Consider the following 23,690-nt stretch of genomic DNA (forward strand, 5'->3'; position numbering starts at 1 on the left):
GGGATGGGCACTTTGTGAGTACAAGTGGGGATAGGGAATGACAAATGAAAATGAAGTCGGTGAGACAGGCAGAGATCTTGGAGGACTATGAATGTCAGCACCTTGTTTCAGTTGTTTATTTTTAGTAGATTTAGATTATGGGCAGCCATAGTAAGATTCTGTGGTCAGAACTACATTTTAGACACTTTGTTGGTTGTGAGAAAGATGCACCTGAGTGACAAAAGATACACTGGGAAAAGCTGGTTCGAAGGCTATTACAATTCAAGTGAGGGATGGTGAGTGGCAAGGGAGTGGAGAAGAGGACATCAATTTTGGGAAGTAGTAAGAAGGTCAAAGCAGGTAGGACTCGGTGATTAATTAAATATGGAGGTGAGGAAGACAGAAGTGTCCAACAAGATGTTCATGCTTAGATCCTACTTTAATATCTGTGAATGAAGCAGCTAACTACTCAGATAAGGTATACACATGAAGTTAGGTCCTGGCTTGGAAGCCTGACCCAATTACTTAATAGTTGTGAACCTACTATAGTCATTCAGCCTTATCAGGTCTCAGTTTCCCCTTTTGTAAGATGAAATCAGAACAGTGGCTTCACAGAGTTTTAATGAAGATTAAATAAAGGCTATGAAGGCATTTGTAAAGTTGAAAGAACTAATCACGTGTAAAATGTTATTGCTCACATACTGCCACTGCGATTTTGACCAATTGGATCTTGTATTTCTGTTTGTAGCAGAATAATAACTTCTTCCAGTATCTACTATAAAGAAGACTAAATTTTGCACATAGCATTAAAACTTTGAATTTGGGGGTGGGACAGGGTAGATGCAAGATAAAAGAAAGTGATGATACCTAATCATCTTTTCATCTTTTGCCCTATTTTAACAATAGTCCTCTGTTCTTCTTGTTCTTCTTCTTCTTCTTCTTTTTTTTTTTTTTTGAGATGAAGTCCCACTCTTGTACCCCAGGCTGGAGTGGGATGGCATGATCATGGCTCACTGCAACCTCCACCTCCTGGGTTCAAGCGATTCTCCTGTCTCAGCCTCCTGAGTAGCTGGGATTACAGGCACCTGCCACCACGCCCGGCTAATTTTTTATTTTTAGTAGAGATGGGGTTTCACCATGTTGGCCAGCCTAGTCTCGAACTCCTGACCTCAGGTGATCCACACGCCACAGCCTCCCAAAGTGCTGGGATTACAGGCATGAGTCCCTGCACCCGGACCTTCTTCTTTTTAATTTAATAGCATTTAACTTAAAAAAAAATTAGTTTATAATCATATTGTAGCAGTGATTATATCATAAAATATTTAAAAGGACCAAGCAGTGCTAGATTCATAGTTTGTTCTTAACATTAATTTCCTTTCTTCTATCTTTCTTCAGAAAGAAAAATTTATTGTAATCACCAGTTGTCTGAGCTCCAAATTCCTGTAACAAAGAAAACTCAACAATGTATATAGGAAAGCAAAACCTAATGATTTTTTGCTCAACATCATCACTTTTGATTATTGGAAGTTGTTTTTTTTTTTTTTTTTGACAGAGGAAGTAACAGCATTTCGAAGTTTTTTGTCTTCTTATCAGTGGTTCTCACATAATTGCCAGTTTTACTAAGTGACTTAGGAGTTTAATAGTTGTTCATTTAAAAAGTTAATACCTTGCTAATAGACAGCAATAAGACTTGAAGAAAGTTGGCTTTAAAATGTGTTTTTCATGGACACATAGAGGGGAACCACAGACACTGGGGCCTATCGGAGGGTGGAGGGTGGGAGGAGGGAGAGGATCAGGAAAAATAACTTACGGGTACTAGGCTTAATACCTGGGTGATGAGATAATCTGTATAACAACTCCCTGTGACACGAGTTTACCTACATAACAAACCTGCACATGTACCCCAACCTTAAAAAATGTGTTTTTAAAACTGTGGCTAACATTCTAGAGAATTTACTACTCTTCAGACAAAATATTAAGCCCTAGTAAAAATAGTTGACTCAGTAGGATCTGGAAAATTGTTCATCCTCTCCAACTTTCCCCAGTTGGAGCTTTGAACCACTTACCAGCCACTTAGCAGCTGAACAGAAACAGTTCTCTGATAGACACAAAGCTCTGACTTTGACCAGATCTGCTTTTTCTCCTCATGGTTAAGGGAGAAAATATAGCATTCTGGTTTAAAAGAAAGGAGCAAAGAGTTCTGAACATCTTGTGGAATGAGTAGTTATTAACGGTTACGTCCAGAGTTAGGAAAAAGGTGATGTGATGTGTTTGTGTGTGTGTGTGAGGTGAGTGGACTCATAGAGGAGGAGAGGTTTAATTTTGACATATGAGAAAGAAAGTGTTACGGTATCTTACATATGGGGGACTTGGTTTCTGTTTGGACTCCTCTGCCAAAGGGTCTTCAAAATCCCTCCAACAGCTAAAGTTCACAGTTGAGTCCAGAAACCAGATTACAGAGCTAAAAAATAGACTAGACAATATGAATCTGGTGAGTAAATAGTGGCCTGGGTAGGCAGAGAGCCTCTGCATCTCATAGGCTATTGGGTTTTCAAGCAAGAATACAGATTGCAAAGTCAGGATATAAAGATTTAGTTAAAAAAAAAAAAAAAAAAAAAGAAAGAAAAAACACTAAAGGTGCACATCCTTGATCCTTGCCCAGACAGAGCAATGAGAACACACACAAGGCATTCAGGCCCACCCAGTGCTGACACATCCCATCAGCTGTACCCATGAACAGTTTTCTCCTGCTTCTTAGAAAGGAGGAACTTGAGATAGGAAAGAATGTGTACTTAAGAGTGTACATTAGGCTTGGCGTGGTGGCTCACACCTGTAATCCCAGCACTTTGGGAGGACAAGGCAGGCAGATCACTTGAGGTCAGGAGTTTGAGACCAGCCTGGCTAACGTGGTGAAACCCCATCTCCTCTAAAAATAAAAAAATTAGCTGGGTGTGGTTGCACACACCTGTAATCCTAGCTACTCTGGAAGCTGAGGCACGAGAATCGCTTGAACCCAGGAGGCGGAGGTTCTAGTGAGCCGAGATCACATCACTGCACTCCAGCCTGGGTGACAGAATGAGACTCTGTTTCAAAAAAAAAAAAATAAAAAAGAGTATATTTAATACATTGTCTCAGTGAGTTTTTTCTCACTGAGTAATTGCCCCAGTACTTTTTCTCTATCCCGTAAGTCCTAAGTTAAAAAGAAAACTCTCGGCTGGTCATGGTGGCTCACGCCTGTAATCCCAGCACTTTGGGAGGCCGAGGTGGGCGATCATGAGATCAGGAGATCCAGACCATCCTGGCTAACATGGTGAAACCCTGTCTCTACTAAAAATACAAAAAAATTAGCCGGGCGTGGTGGCAGGCCGAGATCGCGTCACTGCACTCCAGCCTGGGCGACAGAGCGAGACTCCGTCTAAAAAAAAAAACTCTCTAAGTCACCCAAATTACAGTGTGCAGGGCAGCTGAACCAGGCCAGCCATCCCTTTGCAGAATTCCCTCTTGAGGTGCTTTATTCATACATGTTGTACTGTAGTCCTCCTCCACGGAGGTGTGAATAAAATAATTTCTTCCATACATCCTCCCAGTCCTCCCACCCCACCCTATATGTCTAGCCAGCTGCCCTTTTATTGAATAAGCCGTTCTTCAGTGCCTCTTATGAGAAATATCCACTGTATCATATCTGTGAAATTCTGATATGTAAGTAGTCTATTTTATGAACTCTTCCATCTCACCGATCTGATTCTTTACTCACACACCAATTCCAGTTTATTTTTTTAACTTTATAACAAATTTAAACTGGTGGGGCTAGTATCTCTTCATTTTTCTTTTTCAAAAATACTTTTTCTTTTTCTTTTGACTTTTCTGATGTTGAAGTTTCCTATGAATTTTCATACATTTTGGCTAGTTTCTAATCCTCCCCCTGAACAAGTCATCCTTTTCCCATCTTCCATACATTCACATTAAAGCCTTTTAAAATGCCCTTCAGTAGGTGTTTTAATAATTTCTGCATAGATGATTTCTAACTTTTATGTTTATTCACCCTAATCTTTCGATGAATACAGAGAAACTGCAGTAACTTAATGTAACTATTGACACAAAAGGATGGTACCTCCCCTACACTCAGATTGTTATTTTATTCTCTGCTTATTTCATTTTGTAGTTCTTACATCTTACATCTCTAATATTGTTCATGATAATCCAGCATATTTAAAAAATTTTTTACACTTAAGATTCTCTCTCCTGGCCTGGCACAGTGGCTCAAGCCTATCTAATCGCACTTTGGGAGGCCAATGTGGACAGATCACTTGAGGCCAGAAGTTTGAGACCAGTCTGGCCAACTTGGTGAAATCCCATCTCTACTAAAAATACAAAAATTAGCCAGGAATCATGGCGCATGCCTGTCATCTCAGCTACTCGGGAAGCTGAGGCAGGAGAATCACTTGAATCTGGGAAGTGGAGGTTCAAGTAGCGCCTCTGTACTCCAGCCTAGGCAACAGAGTGAGAGTCTGTCGAAAAAAAAAAAAACCTCTCTCCTTTGACCCCTCCTCCTCATGCTCCCCAGCCAGAATCTTCACCTTTAGCCAAATTCTTCTCCTTGTAGTTACCCAATAAGCCCTGGTCCTCTTTGGCCATCCTGACCCCCAGAGGCCTCTCCTTTCTTCAAAGTCCTGAAGCATGTGTAGCAAATGTGTGTAATATTCACATGATCCATTTGCCACTAAGCCAATCTGATACAGTTATATCATTCTTTTTTTTTCATCCACCCTTCCCTCTCCTTTTCCTCACCTCACCTGAGATGTCTACATGTTTCAGGTGGCGTCCTGCACTTCCTTTTTTTCTTTCTTTCTTTCTTTTTTTTTTTTTTTTTTGAGATGGAGTCTCACTCTGTCACCCAGGCTGGAGTGCCGTAGTGAGATCTCTCGGCTCATTGCAACCTCCACCTCCCGGGTTCAGGTGATTCTTGTGCCTCAGCCTCCCAAGTAGCTGGGATTACAGATGCCCACCACCACGCCCAGCTAATTTTTGTATTTTTTAGTAGAGATGGGTTTTGACTATGTTGGCCAGGCTGGTCTTGAACTCTTGACCTCAAGTGATCTGCCTGCCTTGGCCTCCCAAAGTGCTGGGATTACAGGTGTGAGCCACCTCACCCAGCCCTGCACTTTCTTGAACCCCTTATTTTGCTAACAATTATGTTTTCCCACCACACCCAGACTGTTTCTGCTCTTACTGGAATATTTTACAAGTGGGGTTTGAGGTAAAAACTAAAAAATTTCCAGTAGTGAAAATTATACTTGAAAATCCCTTTACTGCAAACTGACTGGCTGATAGCATAGTCTGCTTGGCAACAAGCAGATTTGTTACTCCGTTCACTTCCCCCACTTGCCTCTGGGAATATGCCCTTTGAGTGGAACGGTGGGTGGCTGGCACCGTTTCAATGGTGATCTTATTGGCTCTCTCATTTGTTGAGCCACACAGCTGTATTCTTGTCATCTAAATGCCCTAAAGATGATAGCACATCATATTTAAGTTCTTCCCATTTTCCTGGCCTTCCCAAGTCCCACTACCTCCTTGAAGCTTCTGCAGATATTCCACAGCGAGCCTTCTCCTTTCAGGATCTCTCTGGCCTTCAGAGCTGCTTTTTGGTCTTGGTAGGTATCAGTGTGGTGCTTGTCTTTTTCAGAGCAACTCACACACTAGGAGCATGGATTCTAGAGGGGCTTGAAACTTGATCCTGTCACCTACTAGCTGTGTCATCTTGGACAATTGGCCCCTTGGATGTCTTCATTTTCCTCATCTGTGAAATGGGTTTCTACCTTACCGAATTCTTATAAAGATTACATGAGTTAATATTTCTAAGTGTTTAAAACAGTGCCTAGCCCAAAGTACGCACTATATGTTTTTCAGGTTGTATCCTTTTACTTAATATTGGAGTTCCTGTTGAATGTAGCTAAAGAAGAAAGGGCCGTGCGCGGTAATCACGCCTGTAATCCCAGCACTTTGGGAGGCCGAGGTGGGCGAATCACGAGGTCAGGAGATCGAGACCATCCTGGCTAACATGGTGAAACCCCGTCTCTACTAAAAAAAATACAAAAAATTAGCCGGGCATGGTGGTGGGCGCCTGTAGTCGCAGCTACTCGGGAGGCTGAGGCAGGAAAATGGTGTGAACCCGGGAGGCAGAGCTTGCAGTGAGTGGAGATTGCGCCACTGCACTCCAGCCTGGGCGACAGAGTCAGACTCTTTCTCAAAAAAAAAAAAAAAAAAAAAAAGGAAGAAGAAAATAGTGTAGGAGAGAGCTTACTATTAACTGAGTCAAATGAATTGGCACCTTTTTTGCCCTCCAAAACGCAAAACCTACTCCTTTTAATAATAATTTATAAAAACAAAAACAGTTCTCAACTTCCCTGACTCTTCACAGAAACCTCATAAGTGATCTTCACTGAAGATCAGTTATGAAGTTTCTCTTAGTTACCACTAACTGCAGTTAACGTGCTGACATTTTTATACTAGAAACTATGAGGCTGAATTCTCGAGTACTTTCTTGATTAGGCACTGAAAAAAGACAAGCTTGCAGAAAATGAGTTGGCAACTTGGCAACCCCCCTGGGTGTTTTTCCAAAGGCAGTTCTCAGGCAATGTGTTGAGTGAATGCTGTAAGAGACCCACTTGTATAAGCCTCACAATCATCAGCACCTTGCTTAGTAGCTTCTTAAAATGTCCCCTGGGTATTCTATGAATTTGTTTTTCTATAATAATGATTGTAACCTCCTCAAGGTCAAAGGACTATGACTGCTGAGACTTTGTAACCCCTGGCATGGAGCTGGAAATACTGCACAGCTCAATAATTTCTTGCTGATAGATTAATTGTTAAGATGGGTAGGACCAAGCAATGTTTAGATGCTGCCAAACCACAGTGGGAGAAAACCTACGAATAATAGTAAAACTCCCCACGATTCCTTTCTACTGTCTTCACTGGTGCAACCCACAACTTAACACTGATTCCATCCTAGTTTCTCTCATCCCATAATGAAGGGCAGTAAAAGCTGGGAAGGAGACAGAAGTGAAAAGCCTGGATCATCCAGTTTAGAGGTTTACTGAGTGAGTGTTGAGTCCTTTTCGGAGAAAGCATGGTCTCCCTGAATCTTCCATTTGAAGGAGCTGAGAGAGTGACTTCTATGGCATTAGTCAACACCAGGGGGCAGGAGAGAAAGCTGTATGAATGGAACAGGCGCAACCTGAAAGGGTGGTGTGAGTAAATGGCATAAGCATGTGAAAATTTCCACCACAGTTCTTGGCACCTAGCAGTACGCTATATGTTGAATCTCAAAGTTTTAATGCCCTTGAAAAATTATTTCTTAATTAAGTCGTGTATGTTCATTGTACAAAAATTTAAAAAAAAGCAACAAAACAACAAAGACATTTTTAATTACTCATAATCTCGCCGTTCCAAAATGAACTGTTCACATTTCTGTAGAGCACATTCTGTTTTCTATGCATGGATACCTTTCCCTCAAAATGCGATCACCATAAATTGTTATTTGTGTTTCTCTATAGTTTTAACTGGTAATATTTACTATTTAGCTCAACACATAATTATGGGTAGAGGAAAAGAATACCCAGGGTTCTAGTTTTGGCCCAGACATAGCCAGCCCCTGGCAAGCAGCTTGACCTGTCTAAGCTTTCAGTTCCTCATCTGTGAAATAAAGAGTTTGATGCCTATCACCTCCTTCTACCTCCATAATTCTAACCATTGATGGGTCATTAAAATAAGACAATATGGTGCAGCGGTTATTACTCTGGCATTAGCCAGGCTCTAATCCCTGCTCTACCTGTGAGATCCTGGGCAGGTGTTTTTTTTTTTTTTTTTTTTTTTTTAAGACAGAGTCTTGCTCTGTTGCTCAGGCTGGAGTGCAGTGGCACAATCTCAGCTCACTGCAACCTCTGCCTCCTGGGCTCAGGTGATTCTCCTGCCTCAGCCTCCAGAGTAGCTGAGAGTACAGGCGTGCACCAATGCCCCCAGCTAATTTTTGTATTTTTAGTAGAGACAAGGTTTCACCACGTTGGCCAGGCTGGTCTTGAACTCCTGGCCTCAAGTGATCCACTGGGCAGGTTTCCCGACCACTCAGTGTCTCCGTTTTCTTTTCTCTAAAATGGGATTAATAACTGGACATACCACATAGGGCTCTTGTGAGGATTGAACTGATAGCACACAGTGTTTGGCAGAGTAAAGGCTCAACAAGCAGCAGTTATTCTCAATATTTTAGCTCAGGCACCAGGTGCCTTGAGGTGATAGAGTAAAAACTCTAGCTGAGAGATCAAGTAGAAACTTAGGAAGTAGCCCGGGTTGAACACAGGAGCTGGGCATCGTGCTGAGTCTGTTCATTGGCACCATCTTACTTCATCCTCAGAACGTTACTATCTCCGTTTTACATATGAGGAAACTGAGGTTAGAACTTGCCTAGATTCGTGTAGCTAGTAAGTGTCAATTCAAAGACCTTCCAGCTAGTTTTGGTTGAGCCAAAGGGGCTAGAAGACCTGCCATTAGTTAGATTTTCATTTCAAAAATAAAACCTCAGCATGAAGTGCCTTTCCCAGTGATACTCAGCGTGATTTTTTTTTCTTCTTTCACACATACGGCTGTATGTGTGAAAAGGGTCATTTCTCTTCCGGCTTTAGTGTTCCCCGCAGGGGAGAAAATTGAAGAATAGACAGAAATACAAAGTATCTTTTAATTAAATGCCACCTCGCTGTTTTATGGGGCTCGTATGCTTTCCTAACAACATTTGTTAGATAAGTTGGTAATTCCCGGCAGCTGTCTACTGTGTGGTGCATCTGTGAACCCATAACTAACAGAAAAGCATGAAGCCAGTTTGGGATCGCGCAGGCTAAGATGAGGGAGAAATGCGGATACACCGGGCAATGAACAACATAAACATTTCAAATGCGATACACATTCGGATTGAGCCACATCTGTGTGCAGATTCAACTGCACTGACCCACAAAGCTATTCCCAAGTAACAGCCGCCCCAAGCCTGAGGCACTGGCGCCCCGCCTGGGCGAGGCTGGCTGCGCTCTCTCTTGGCCGGCGCCCGTTGCATGCGGTACGTGCCTGCCCGGCCCCTCGCCCAGGGTTCCCGTTACGCGGCTGCGTCCAGCTGGCCGCGGAGTCCCAGAACCTCCCCGGGATGCCCAGCTCGCGCTCTGCACGTCCGGCCCCGGGGCGATCGTATTCCCGGGGCGAGGGCTCGCGCCCCAGCTGGGTGCTGGTTGGTCGCGCCATGGGGCCCGAGGCCCGGCGATTGGTCCCAGGAATCGGGTCACGTGCTTCGGAGCAGATAAGCGGCCTCTAGGCGCCAGGCCCTCAATCTCTCCCAGCGACCGCCGCGGGGGAAGGCAGGGAGCTGTGGTTCGAATTTGAGCAGGCAGTGGGTGCTGGCTTTCACGGTCCGCCGCCTGTCTGCCTAATGAGCTGCACCAGGTAGGTTCGCTGCACCTCTGCGCGGTAGGAACACAGGGGAACGCACAGCTGTGGGGAAGTTGGGGGGGCGTTTCAGTTCTGTCATGAGGATAAGGGAACTGACTGCTTGGTTGAATCTGGCAACCGAGAGGGCTTGGAGGTGTAGAAATTTGACTCTATTTCTTAAGCAGAGCCTATTTTAGCAATCAGCATCTTAAAGCAGAAGTTATCTTAACGTGAATCAGCTTGAGTTCTGATTTTCTCATGGATGCGGCTGTTCTTTTGGTCCTGCACAAATGTCGCAAGGACTCAGGCAGCTGAAGTGGTGAGAACAGCACTCTGACATTGCTGGTTAGGTGGTTTAGCTTGGAGGAAAAAAATTACAGGACGACGTTTGCATTCATTCGTCCTTCTTATCACAGTTTGCCATAGCACAATCTCAAGAGTTTGAGCAAACAATTACTTTTAACTCTTGTCCAGGACTTAAAGTTCCAAGGAAATCACCCAAAGTAAAACTGTCTTTCTATAAATGCAAAAAGTAAAAATAAAATAAAATAAAATAAAAAAACTGCCATAAAACTACTTTAAATAGCTTCTCCAGACATAGCTTAGCAGAAGACTTCTCTAAAAATCCTGCCTATTAACTATTATTAGACCCACAAATATAGCTTTAGCTTTCATTTGTTTGTTCTAAGTTTGCAGGTCTCCCAGAAAAACCCCAGAGCTAATACAGTAAATTCTGCGAGTGTTATTACCCATTTTTGTGATAATGACCACTTGGATACATATTTAGAGCTGCTGTGAGGAGAGTTACTAAAGCCAGACTGAGAAATGTCGTGTACAGTATACACACACCTCTTACTTGTAAGGCTAAGATAGGGAAAAAAATCCTAATACCATAAGCTTGGAAATATATAATGAGGGCTAAAGGCCAGAGAAAAGTCTTCTTTATGGATGCTTCTTGGTTTAATATTGCTGAGCATAGTCATGTTTAAAACTTTAAATAGCTTTATTGTCTTTCTACTTATAAATGTCTATTAGAAAATGCCAAAAAAGGAACAAAAATGAAAATAGATAATCTATAGTCCTATCACCCAGAGATAATAATTATTACATTATTAGGAAAGGTGTATTTCTTACAGAGTTTTTCAATATTTATAAGTTTGCATACATATAATGTATATTTTAAAACACGCCAGCTTTCAGGTAATCAGGTTTTCCACTTAAATGTGGACTTGTCATGGGCATCTCTTTAGATGAATTATCAGTTACACAGTTTGTAAGTACATATGAATTATTGACTTGTATTTCAGTGGTTATTTGTGAAAAATGAGGAAAAGCATGACAATCAAAGTACAAAGAGAATTCTTTGACTTATTCTCTAGCCTTCTCACTCTCAAAACTGTTGCATGTTATTTTTGGGTTTTTTTGTTTTTCAAGTGAATTACCTTACCAGAGAAGTGTCAATCAATTTAGCAGCAAAATAAGCCAAAGTAGCCAGAGGGAGCAGAGGGTCTGGAACTGTGGCTTCTGAACCTCTCTGGTCATTAGAATCACCTGGGAAGCTTTAAGAGCATATCCATCCCTTGGCCCTAGCCCCAGAAGTTCTGCCTCAGTGGTTCTGAGTCCCAGGAATTGGAAAGAAAGAAAAAAGAAGAAAGAGAGAGAGAGAACGAGAAGAAGAGAAAAGAAAGGAAGGAAGGAAAGGAAGAAAGGAAGGAAAGGAAGCAGGGAAGGAGGGAAGAAAAGAAAGAAAGAAAATGAATTCCCCAGGCATAGTGACCAGACAGGTTTGAGGACCACTGGTCCAGAACAGAGCACACAGTTCTCAAGGCTGCCTGGGAGATAATCAAATCGAACCCTTTTATTTCTCAGATGGGGAGACTGAGACCCCCATCACCCTCTAAGTGTTTTAAGCAGTTAACACTTAGCCTTTAGCCAGCCAAGGTTAGAGGTAGACATAGAAAGAAGATCTGATCAGTTAATACTGTTCTCTTTTACTATATATGATAGCACCTGCCTGATATCTACTGCACTGGCTAAAATTCAGTCAGCACAAAAATAGTACATATGTATTTGGCACTGGGAAAGAGCACTTCCGATCCAGGTGATAATCCCTCTTCCCTTTGCATTCCAGAATGATCCAGGTTTTAGATCCACGTCCTTTGACAAGTTCGGTCATGCCCGTGGATGTGGCCATGAGGCTTTGCTTGGCTCATTCACCACCTGTGAAGAGTTTCCTGGGCCCTTACGATGACTTTCAACGAAGACATTTTGTGAATAAATTAAAGCCTCTGAAACCATGTCTCAACATAAAACAGGAAGCCAAATCACAGAATGACTGGAAGTGCTCGCACAACCAAGCCAAGAAGCGCGTTGTGTTTGCTGACTCCAAGGGCCTCTCTCTCACCGCCATCCATGTCTTCTCTGACCTCCCAGAAGAACCAGCGTGGGATCTCCAGTTTGATCTCTTGGATCTTAATGATATCTCCTCTGCCTTAAAACGCCACGAGGAGAAAAACTTGATTTTAGATTTCCCTCAGCCTTCAACCGATTACTTAAGTTTCCGGAGTCACTTTCAGAAGAACTTTGTCTGTCTGGAGAACTGCTCGTTGCAAGAGCGAACAGTGACAGGGACTGTGAAAGTCAAAAATGTGAGTTTTGAGAAGAAAGTTCAGATCCGTATCACTTTCGATTCTTGGAAAAGCTACACTGATGTGGACTGTGTCTATATGAAAAATGTGTATGGTGGCTCAGATAGTGATACCTTCTCATTTGCCATTGACTTACCCCCTGTCATTCCAACTGAGCAGAAAATTGAGTTCTGCATTTCTTACCATGCTAATGGGCAAGTCTTTTGGGACAACAATGATGGTCAGAATTATAGAATTGTTCATGTTCAATGGAAGCCTGATGGGGTGCAGACACAGATGGCACCCCAGGACTGTGCATTCCACCAGACCTCTCCCAAGACAGAGTTAGAGTCAACAATCTTTGGCAGTCCGAGGATGGCTAGTGGGCTCTTCCCAGAGTGGCAGAGCTGGGGGAGAATGGAGAACTTGGCCTCTTATCGATGAATTAAACAACAATGTAACTGGTCTTGACTTGTCATATTCCCCCATGCAATCCTAGGTCTGTATTGCTCAATTTTAGGCAGCCTTTGCTACTCCATCAGTAGATTTAGATTTGAGCTTTTGAGACCTGGCTATGGAAAAGAAAGCCACTTGAGAATTTAGTGTTGGGGTCTATACAGATGATGTTACCCAATTTGGCTTTGGAGGTTCAAGTAACAGGTTGAAAACTATTTTTATAAAGGTGATACTTTTTCAGTGCCCTCCCTCCTTCCCTCTCAATCCACTAGCTTTCATGTTGGGCAAGGAAAAGTTGAAGAAGGATGGCTGATGGTGATGGAAAGCTGTGTTAATGGTATGAGGAATGTGTGAAAAGTATACACAAAGGGCTCTGAAGCTCAAGTCAGAGGAGTGGGAGGTCTGATCATTGTTGGTGGAAAAAATGTAAGGTTATTTGTGTTTTTAAGTTGGTTTTACAATTCTTTCCTGGGGAAATTATTTCTGGAGGGGAAAAAGATCCATTCTACATATCCATGTGGAGAAAAGTCAAATAACCTTTAAGAATGTGGGTGGTATTGGAGAAAGATGAATTATAGCTCTGGAGAATCAAGATCTTAAGTGAAGCCTTTCTGTTCAGATGTGATCTATAAAAAAATTATAATTTGGGGAAAGTTTAAGCAAATCTGGCTTTGCAGTCCTGATGTTATAAGTGACTTTGTGATCAAAATGTCAGGCTTGGGTTCTTGTTATAGAATGCTTGGTGTAGAAAAACCATGCCATCATCAATGACTAACAACATGTAGGGACTTCATGTCATGTCAAAGATAGTTCTTTGCAAGTGCCTTGATTAAATCAGAAAACTGTCATCGTTTAGCCCAAATATCTGAATGGTCATCTGATAACTCATGAGTTTTTGTCCTCATAAGATGGTCCGCTCTGTACACAGGCATTCCTCATGCAATAATGTTGTATCTTTGAGACCATTGTCAGTGTACACAACTCACATCCTTCATATTGAAGGTGACTCATTTTTCTGCACACTTTTTTGATGTGATGTTTGACGTGAGGCCCGACACTAGGATTCTCAATGCAAGAATCCAGTACCTTGCACATAGAAGTAGCAACCCATCACTTGCCTATTTTCATCTTGCTGTTTTCTTTTTTTTAAAAAATGGATGTGACTTGTTTTGAATGTTTTGTATTATACTTGTTTTTGTGTGTGCATTAATTCATTCTGTAGGCTCTTAAGAAAGGGAGTCCCAGAATGTTGCTTCTATTATTGTGCACAACCATTGAGAAGTGTTACAAGAATGCAGTTAATTTTAACATGTGTGATGTGTCATGGTGGAAAAGTACTATTGGAATAGCTCTGCAGTGACAGAATTTGAAGTTTGGCTAGCATCCATACTTTTTTACTGTAAATATTTCACTCTCCTCTAGCTATCCTTGATGAGCTTCTCACTTCAAGAATAAATGTGTTTGATATAAGACCTGAGTATATTTTCTTTCTCAAAGCCACAGTCAAATAAGAAACTCAACTGACATTCTCATTTTTCGTTGAGGAACAACTGAGCAGAGTTAGTATGGACTGAGACATGGATCCATCTGAGGATATTCACAAGGCCCCAGTCTCATTAGTGAGCACACTTCCTACCACCTGACCATTGGGGCTGGGGAGCAGGGGCAATAACTTGAGCTGTTGCTACTGCTTCTTCCCCCACCCTGACTGTCCTCATCTATGGTTTCTGCTCACATACACACAATCTCTGCTGGGTCAGGGTTATGTTGGAGGCCATGTCTCAGCTTTAAAATGGGGAAGGAGTTGGTGTGGGAAAGGTTGGAGTGGCTTCTACTCTTAGGCTACAGCACATTCCTGAATGGGCAGAACTTGCAGCTGCACAGAGGGGCATAGGGAAGGAGCAGTAGGTACCAGTCCTGGAATGAAGGGAGCAGCACAGCTCCTTGGGGTGAGAGGCAGCAGGTCCATGAACCTAAGTTGTTGCTCCAGTTCGGCCTAAAATCTGCACAGTGTATCTAAAGAAAGATCTGCACCGTGTTGACCAATTTGCTAAAAAGTCCAATTATGAAGAATAAACTTATATCATAGAATTCTCTGTGTCAGAGCTCTAAACTACAGACCTGCAGGCTGTCTGTGTCTGGGCACAGATGTATTTTATTTGACACGGGATTTTTAAAGAATTAATTGCCATGATATAACAATCCGCCAACTGCATTAAATATCTGGGTTTACTTTTTTTCCTGAAAAAATTGTAAGGTCTCCTTGCATGGCAACAAATACATGAAGTTGAATAGCAGCTGTGCCCCTTAGATGGGGCATGCATCCTAGATGGGTCATACTGCCTCGTTTTGGCCACAGTCTCCACCCATGGCTTCACTCTCTCACACTATCTGCGGAGCTCTGCAAGTGTTGGAATTTATAGCCCCTATTTTGTTTCCTCTCTATTTATGCTGATGGTTCGGTGGACTGCCCTGTTCCCAGGGGATGGAGAAAAACCAAACTTGGGTCTGACAGGGACCTCGAAGACCATGGGGGCTCAAGTGCCTAACTTTATAAAAGAAGAAACTAAGATCCAGATAGGTGGAGTGACTTGTTTAAGGTAGTGTGGCCAGGGTGAGCCAGCTGAACAGTGACTTGTCACTTAGTGTCCCTCCCTCTGCTTCACACGGCCTCCTTGAAATCTCCCATGGAGGTGCCCCTTCTCCCACAGCCCCTTTCTTACAGGGGAGCTATTTCCAGGCAGGCATGACCAACTTGTGCTGGTCACCTGTGCCAGCTTGACCCAATTTTGGGATGACCCTGGGCAGCCGATGAGGGAGGAGCTGGTCAAAGAGCAGGGTGTTCCTGGAGCTTTACTTCAAATAGAATTAACTGCATTTCACATCCTGCTATCTTGCCTAATAGTAGAAGCAACTTTGCTTTTAAAAATTTAACATGAGAGAATAACTTGAATTTGGAATGCATGGTATTCTGTTCCAAAAAATATGAAGTTTAATTTAGTTATTTAAGGAAGAACTATTTTTTTCCTCTAAATTGATGGCTCTCCTTTTAGTTCATCCCCAAACTGAAAGGCTGGAAATTTCTAGTTTGGGAGTGAACTGTGCATCTTTATCAATGTGAATCCAAAAGTTCTGCACAAGTTTGAGTGACCCTTCAAGCTCCGAAAGGAGAATCCCTTCCTCAGTGTTCATCTCTAGGTTCCTCATAGAGTTTTTTAGCAGCTACTGGGAGCTGTAATCTGAACAAACCCTCTCATTAGTGGGCAAGGATCCCAAACTCAGAGCAGTCCATGTGCACTGTTGCTGACTCCTGGCGTTGACCTTTCCCTCTTTCTGACAGCGAGTGGATACCCATTCCTGGATTTGGGTGGTCCCTCTAAGCCAGTGGTCCTTAACTTTGGCTGCATAACAGATTCAACTGGCAAGCTTTACAAAATACTGATGCCTTCCCCTGAACCTCATAGGATTTTGATTTAATTGGTCCAAGTCATGGCCTGTGCATTGGACAGTTCTGAAAGTTTTCCAGATGTTTCCAATATGCATCAAGCTTGAGGACCTCTGATTTAAGCTGTGTGGAGTGTTTTCCACTGTCCCGATTCAGAGAACAGAGTCATATAATGGCTCAGAGGATTCCTCCACCCACTTACACACACACACACACACACACACACACACACACACACACACACACTAAATAAAAAAAATTAAAAATTAAAAATTAAAAAATAAAAAACCAAAAAACAACCAGATGGCGAAATAGAGGTCCATTAACTTGCTGAAGATTACAGAAATAGTAGAGCCTGGCCTACTGCTCCTTCTCCAACACCTCCAGCCCCGCCCATACCATCTCCTGGTAAACAACCTGGACATGGACTTCTTAATTTTACTGATCGAGTATCTCTTTTTCTCTTCTCTGATACTTTGTGTATAGAAGTAGGTTAATGAGGAGGCTTTTTGGCACAAGTGACATGATCCCTTGACTTACGTATCTTAAACTACAAAGGAAATAGATTATCCTACAATACAAGATGCAAGGTAGAGCGTTTTCAGTGTTGGTTAAGTCAGTGACTTAGACTCAGGTTATTTCCATTTTTTCATTTTACCATCCTCATTACTCTTTCTTTTTCTTTTCTTTCTTTCTTTCTTTTTTTTTTTTTTGAGACAGTCTTGCTCCATCACCCAGGCTGGAGTGCAGTGGTACGATCTCAGCAACATCTGCAACATCTGCCTCTTGGGTTCAAGTGATTCTTGTGCCTCAGCCTCCCGAGTAGCTGGGACCACAGGTGTGTGCCACCACACCCAGCCAATTTTTGTATTTTTAGTAGAGATGGGGTTTCACCATGTTGCCCAGGCTGGTCTAGAACTTCTGACCTCAAGTGATCCACCTGCCTCAGCCTTCCAAAGTGCCAGGATTACAGGCGTGAGCCTCCGTGCCCGGCTGATCCTCATTACTCTTGATTGTCCCTGTGCTAACTTCCTAATGATAAGATAGCTGCCATAGTTTCCAGGCATGATAAGCAGACACAATAGCCCCAACAGGAGAAGGAGCCTATCTCTTCCTTGTGTCACTTTTTTTATGGGTGAATAAACCTTGCCCAGAAGCTTTCCTTATGCCCCACTGCAGACTTGCAGACTCTCCCCTGTGTTTCACTGACCAGAATTAAGTCATGGTCCTGTATGAGAACTAGTCGCTGAATAGGGAAATGGGACTTCATGATTGGCTCGGACAAGTCAGGATTCCCAACCCACAACTGCCCACTCAATCAGGGGTCAGAGAAGGTCTAGCCTTCTGAAACACCAAGTCATTTAGTGGAAGGATACTGGAACTCCATCATGTGGCTCCCCTTGACACAGGCGTTCATAAATGTTGAGGCCCATTGTTTCAGCAGCAACTTGAAAACAATTATTCACAGGGCCAAGGTAATATGAGCCAACTTTTAAGTTTGTAATTAAGGATAGATTTGAGTTATCCAGAGAAGTAGAAGAATCACATACTTTTTACATGTTAAGAGATTAGGTTTGGAGTCAGGCAGAACTAGATTTAAATCTCTATCCCACCAGTTTTGTGGTGCAACCTTCATCAAGTGACTTAATATCTCCAAGTCTCAGTGTTCCCATCTTTAAAATGGGAATGATAACAATTCCTACCTGACAGAGTGATTATGAGAATAAAGTGAGATCATGGAGATGATGTGCTTAATAAAGTATTTGGGCAATGGTATGTAGTAAATAAATGTGTATTGTCACTAATACTAATGATAAAAAGTTTCCCCACAATTTTTTCTTTTCACATTGTGGTTTTCGAATAAGGACTTAGTACTAATATTAGTATTCTGTGTTACTGGTTGGAACAGTATAGTATCTGAATAGCACTGTAGTAAGGGTCACTCATTCATCCAACAATATTTATAGGGCACTAATTATGTGTTTGACACTGAATATATAGTGATGAATAAGACAAGACAAATATGATTTCTGCTGTCATGGAGCATGAGTGCTGGAGACATTTTCACATCTCTACCCTATCACTTCATAGTAACACCCCAGCTGGATGATTTTGGGTAAGTTGCACTATCACTCAAGTCTCAATTTAATCCTCTATGAAATGGGTTGATTATTTACAAGCTTGTTGTGAGGCTTAATAACAACAATGGTGTAGTGGTCTATTCTCATGCTCCTAATAAAGACATACCCAAGACTGGGTAATTTATAAAGGAAAGTGGTTTAATGGACTCACAGTTCCATATGGCTGGGGAAACCTCACAATCATGGCAGAGCAAAGGAAGAGCAAAGGGACGTCTTACATGGTGGCAAGCAAGAGAACTTGGGAGGGGGAGCTCCCATTTATAAAACCATCAGATCTCTTGAGACTTATTCACTACCACGAAATCAGTATGGGGGAAACTGCCCCCACGATTCAATTATCTCTACTTGGCCCTGCCCTTGACACATGAGGATTACTACAATTCAACATGAGATTTGGGTAGGGACATAGCCAAACCATATCAAGTAGCTTATAATTATATAACCCTTATTATGTGGTCAGCACTGTTCTAAGTTACAGCCTCATTTAACTCTCACAACAGTTCTATGAGGTGGTTTCTCTTATTAACCTCATTTTACAGATGAGGAAACTGAGGCACAAACAAGATTTGTGACTTGTCTAAGGTCAGAGGGTTAGTAAGTGTTGGAGCTAAGACTTGAGCTCAAACTTAAAGTTTGTGGTCACAACATTTACACTGTGATACTTCATTCATAGTGTACCTTTTAAGTATTTTGTATATTTGTATTTAACCCAATTCTTGATATATTTGAGTTGATGTATACCATTTTTATTATTTGTTTTGTATTTGACCCATTTGTTTATGTTCTTTTTCATTTCTTTCTTGTCTTCTTTTGGATTTTTTTGTTATTCAATTTTTTCCAGTTTATTAACTTGTTAGTTACAGATTCTTTTCCTTTTCTTTTAGTGATTACCCTAGTAATTACAACACACATCTTTGATTCTTACAGTATAGTGAAAATGATCATTTTGACATCTCCTTCAATGAAGCTAGGACCTTAAGCACTTTACCATCCTCTTATCATTTGCATTTTTATTATATATTTTAATTCTAAATATACTTTAAGCCCCATGAGATAGGATCATGTTGTTTTGTTCAGTCACCATTTTTTTTTTTTAAATTTATCTGTGTTTTTCTCCTTCTGTTATTCTTTCTGTATTTCTATGTTTCCATCTTGGATCATTTTTCCTTTGGCCTGAAAAAAATCCCTTTAGTATTTCTTTGAATATATGTTTGTTGGTGAAGAAGTCTCTCAGTTTTTGTTTAATTGAAAACATCTTTAGCTTTCATTTGTGAAAGATAGCTTCAGTAAATATATACTTCTAGGTATGGATTTAGGTGGAGATTTAAAAATTCTCTGCTATTATCTCTTCAAATATTTCTTCTGTCTCATGTTCTTTCTCTTCTCTTTCTGGACTCTGATTAGACTTATGTTATATGTTTTCACTTTGCCCCACTGTCTTATCCTCTTTTATCTATTTCCCACTCTTTTTTCTGTCTGGACTTCAGTTAATATATTTGCTATTGACTTGTTTTCCAGTTCACATAGCCTTTCTTTGGCTATGTCTAATTCTGCTTTAAATACATTCCTGCATTTTTAAATTTCAGCTATATTTTTGAGTTAAAGTTTTTATTTATTTTTTATAGTTTCCAATTTTCTGTCAACATCTTCATTTTTCATCCATTTCCCCCCTTTCCTCTATTTTTCTCGGAAATTGTTATGATAGCTAATCTGAAAGTACTTGTTTACTAATTCCAAAATCTGAATCTCCTATGGGTCTGATTCTGTTATATATTTTTTCTTCTTTTTTTTTTAATGTGGTCTTGTCTCTTGGTATTCTAGTAATATTTGATTAAATGACAAGTATTATGTATACCAAAAATAGATATTAAAAATTTCAGGGCTGGGCATGGTGGCACATGCCTGTAAACCAAACACTTTGGGAGGCTGAAGTGGGTGGATCACTTGAGCTCAGGAATTCAAGACCACCCTGGGCAACTTAGCAAAACCCTGTCTCTACGAATAAATAAATAAATAAATAAACCCATGAAAATTAGCCAGGTGTCATGGTGTGGGCCTGTAGTCCCAGCTACCTGGGAGACTGAGGTGGAAGGATCCCTTGAGCCAGAGAGGTTGAGGCTGCAGTGAGCTGTGATCATGCCACTGCACACCAGCCTGGGTGACAGAGTGAGAGCCTGTTTAAAAAAATTTTTTTTTCAAGAAAATAGATGAAAAGACAGAGAATTTTGCCAGATGTATAATCTTCCTTCAGAGAGTATTTACTCTTTCTTCTGCCAGACAGATTCAGGGCTGCTTGCCTCAGTCCAATCAGGGATTGAACTGAGTCAAGGCAAAGTTGCAGTCTTGGTAAAGCTATATTTATCTTTGGTTCACCTCTGCTTCTAATCTACGACCTTCTAAAGCTGAGAGTTTGATGTTTGTGCCAGGGTTCCTCTTCCTGGAAGGTTTTGAACTCCAATCTTTGTTTCCTCAGCACACTGAGTCTGTCAGAAGTCCACTCTGCTTTTCAGGCTTTCTGGTGAGCCTCTTAGCCTCCTTCCCTCTTTCTCCTTCCCTTCAGAGTTTGGCAAATATCTTGAGTGGAAAATGAGCTGAGCGTTAGATTCAGTTTTCCACATACACCCTCCTCACCAGGATATTGACTTCTGAATTCTTAAGTTTTCTTCTTCTCAGCTCTATGAGGCCATCGATAGCTCTATCAGTGCTGTTGGCCTTCTTCCCAGGCAACACTCAGCTTCTCTGCTTTTTGCTTTCCCAGAATCAGCAAACACATCCAGGTAAGAAAAAAAAAAAAAAAAATAGCTGCAGTATGTCAGCTCAACCTGACTATAAAGTCCTACTTGTTTAAGTAGCTCTTTAATGCCTTTAAATGACTTTTTTTGGATTTTTTTCCCCGCATTTTTAGTTGGCCTGTGTGTTATTATTGATCTGCCTCAAAGCTCCTCTCACATTCAGAAGTGGAAGTCCATCAGATCTTTGATTCTCTCTGTATAGTTTCTGCTTATTTCAAGCCCTGGTTGTCTCAGAAACTCTCTAATGTCTTCAAAAAAGTTTGGGGGTATTTTTTGATGGTTTCTAATTATTCTCATCAGGAACATTAGTTTATGGCAAGTTACTTTGTCATACCTTACATGTATCTGAAATGAAATAACTTGTATAAAGCATTTAGTCCAGTGTCTCATCCTATTCTAAGAAGAAGGGAATAAGTATACTTTACTATCATAAAAATTGAAGAGTATAACTAGGCTGGTAGCCTGGCAGGAAAATTATTTCACCTCTGCTCTCTGAGAGTATTCTAGGGATTATTCTAGTACCTAAAGAAGTGTTTGATAGCATCCTCAAAGTTACACCTTGTAAAACATGACCAAGATGACTTTGGCCTTTAAAATTTAAAATTAAAGTCTAGATTGCCTTCTCCCAAATCCTCCCAGTACAAAATATCTAAAAATGCTAGATAAAATGCTTTCTAATTATATCTTTAGAATTATTGGCTGAGCTGGGAAGAGTAAGGATGGCCTTAAAGGCCTTCTCTGCCCTCCTAAATGAAAAGCAAAAGCAGGTCTTTAGAGAGGTAAATGTATATTGAAGCTAGCACCTGTCCTGAAGTTATTTGCTAATCCCCAGGATACCAACATTTGTTTTTAACAGCTATGACTGCTAAGGGGACAGAAGACAAAGGATTAGGGCCCATTAAAGTGTGTGGGTGGATTGGGAGTGTCACAGTTAATATCTAGTATAGCTAAGACCTAGAAAGGATACACTCTCAGTAAGAAAATAACTTTTACAGAGAAATTCAGCTAGGAAAGATGCCTGTCTCAACATTAGCTTTAGATGTTAGGTGAGTGCAAAAGTAATTGTGGTTTTTGCATTGTTGGGATTTACCGTTTGATATTGGAATACATGCTTAAATAAATGTGGTTATGTTACACATCCTTTTAATGGGCATTTCTTGCTTTACAATTTTTTTTTGCTAATGACTTGTTACTTGCTGTTTACTTTATGTTTATTTTAGACTATGGAAATGATATTAGACAAAAAACAAATTTGAGTGATTTTCTTATTCGAGTTCGAAAGGGGTTGTAAAGCAGCGGAGACAACTTGCGACTTCAGCAACACATTTGGCCCAGGAACTGCTAACGAATGTACAGGGTAGTGGTGGTTCAAGAACTTTTGCAGAGGAGATAAGAGCCTTAACGATGAGGAGCATAGTGGCTGGCCATCGCAAGTTGACAATGACAGATTGAGAGCAGTCATTGAGGCTGATCCTCTTACAACTGCATAAGAAGTTATCTAAGAACTCACCGTCGACCATTCTATAGTCATTTGGCATTTGAAGCAAATTGGAAAAGTGAAAAAGTTTGAAAAGTGGGTGCCTCATGAGCTGACTGAAAATTTAAAAAATAGTCATTTTGCAATGTTGTTTTCTCTTACTGTATGCAGCGACAATGAACCATTTCTTGATTGGGTTATGGCGTATCTCAAAAAGTGGATTTTATACAACAACTGGTGATGGCCAGCTCAGTGGTTGGACCAAGAAGCTCCAAAGCACTTCCCAAAGCCAAACTTGCACCAGAAAAAGGTCATGGTCACTGTATGGTGGTCTGCTGCCAGTCTGATACACTACAGCTTTCTGAATCCTGGCAAAACCATTACATCTGAAAAGTATGCTCCAGCAAATCAATGAGATGCATTGAACATCACAATGACTGCAGCCAGCACTGGTCAACAGAAAGGGCCCAATTCTTCTTCACGACTATGCTTCACCACACATCGCACATCCAACGCTTCAAAAGTTAAATGAATTGGGCTACGATATTTTGCCTCATTGGCCATATTCACCTGACTTTTCACCAACCGACTATTTTCACTTCTCTATGCATCTAGACAACTTTTTGCAGGGAAAACGCTTCCACAACCAGCAGGATACAGAAAATGCTTTCCAAGAGTTTGCTGAATCCCAAAGTATGGATTTTTATGCTACAGGAATAAACAAACTTATTTCTCATTGGCAAAAATATGTTGATTGTAATGGGTCCTATTTTGATTAATGAAGATATGTTTGAACCTAGTTATAATGATTTGAACTGCAATTACTTTTGCACCAACCTAATAGATGGAAAAAAGCCCCAATCAACTCTTCCTAAAATTCATAACCACAATCTGGCCCTCTCATGGATTTACAACCTGACTTCATATTCTTTGTGCTCTGAAAAACCTCACGCCCAGAATTTATTAAAAAATGGTTCTTGGTGGCTGGGCGCCGTGGCTTATGTCTGTAATCCCAGCACATTGGGAGGCTGAGGCGTGTTGATTACTTGATCAATATGGTGAAACCCCATCTCTACTAAAAAATACAAAAATTAGCCGGACGTGGTGGTGCACGTCTGTAATCCCAGCTACTCGGGAGGCAAGAGAATAGCTTGAACCTGGGAGGCGGAGGTTGCTGTGAGGTGAGATTGCGCCATTGCACTCCAGTCTGGGACACAGAGTGAGACTCTGTCTCAATAAATAAATGAATAAATAAATAAATAAGGTCCTTGGTTGCAGTACCCAGGTGCTCAGTAAAAGCAAGCACACATG

The 23,690-nt window shown here is 41.2% G+C and overlaps 1 protein-coding gene across 1 annotated transcript; it reads left to right on the forward strand.

Moving 5' to 3' along the window:
• Positions 1-9,318: 9,318 nt before the first annotated feature.
• On the forward strand, positions 9,319-13,994 carry LOC105480378 (protein phosphatase 1 regulatory subunit 3C). The gene is made up of 2 exons (XM_011739114.2): positions 9,319-9,456; positions 11,573-13,994. Exons 1-2 carry the CDS (start codon positions 9,443-9,445, stop codon positions 12,510-12,512), a joined length of 954 nt encoding a protein of 317 aa, XP_011737416.1. The 5' UTR covers positions 9,319-9,442; the 3' UTR covers positions 12,513-13,994.
• The last annotated feature ends 9,696 nt before the right edge of the window (positions 13,995-23,690 follow it).

Source organism: Macaca nemestrina, chromosome 9 (assembly GCF_043159975.1).
Source record: "Macaca nemestrina isolate mMacNem1 chromosome 9, mMacNem.hap1, whole genome shotgun sequence".
Classification (NCBI taxonomy): domain Eukaryota; kingdom Metazoa; phylum Chordata; class Mammalia; order Primates; family Cercopithecidae; genus Macaca; species Macaca nemestrina.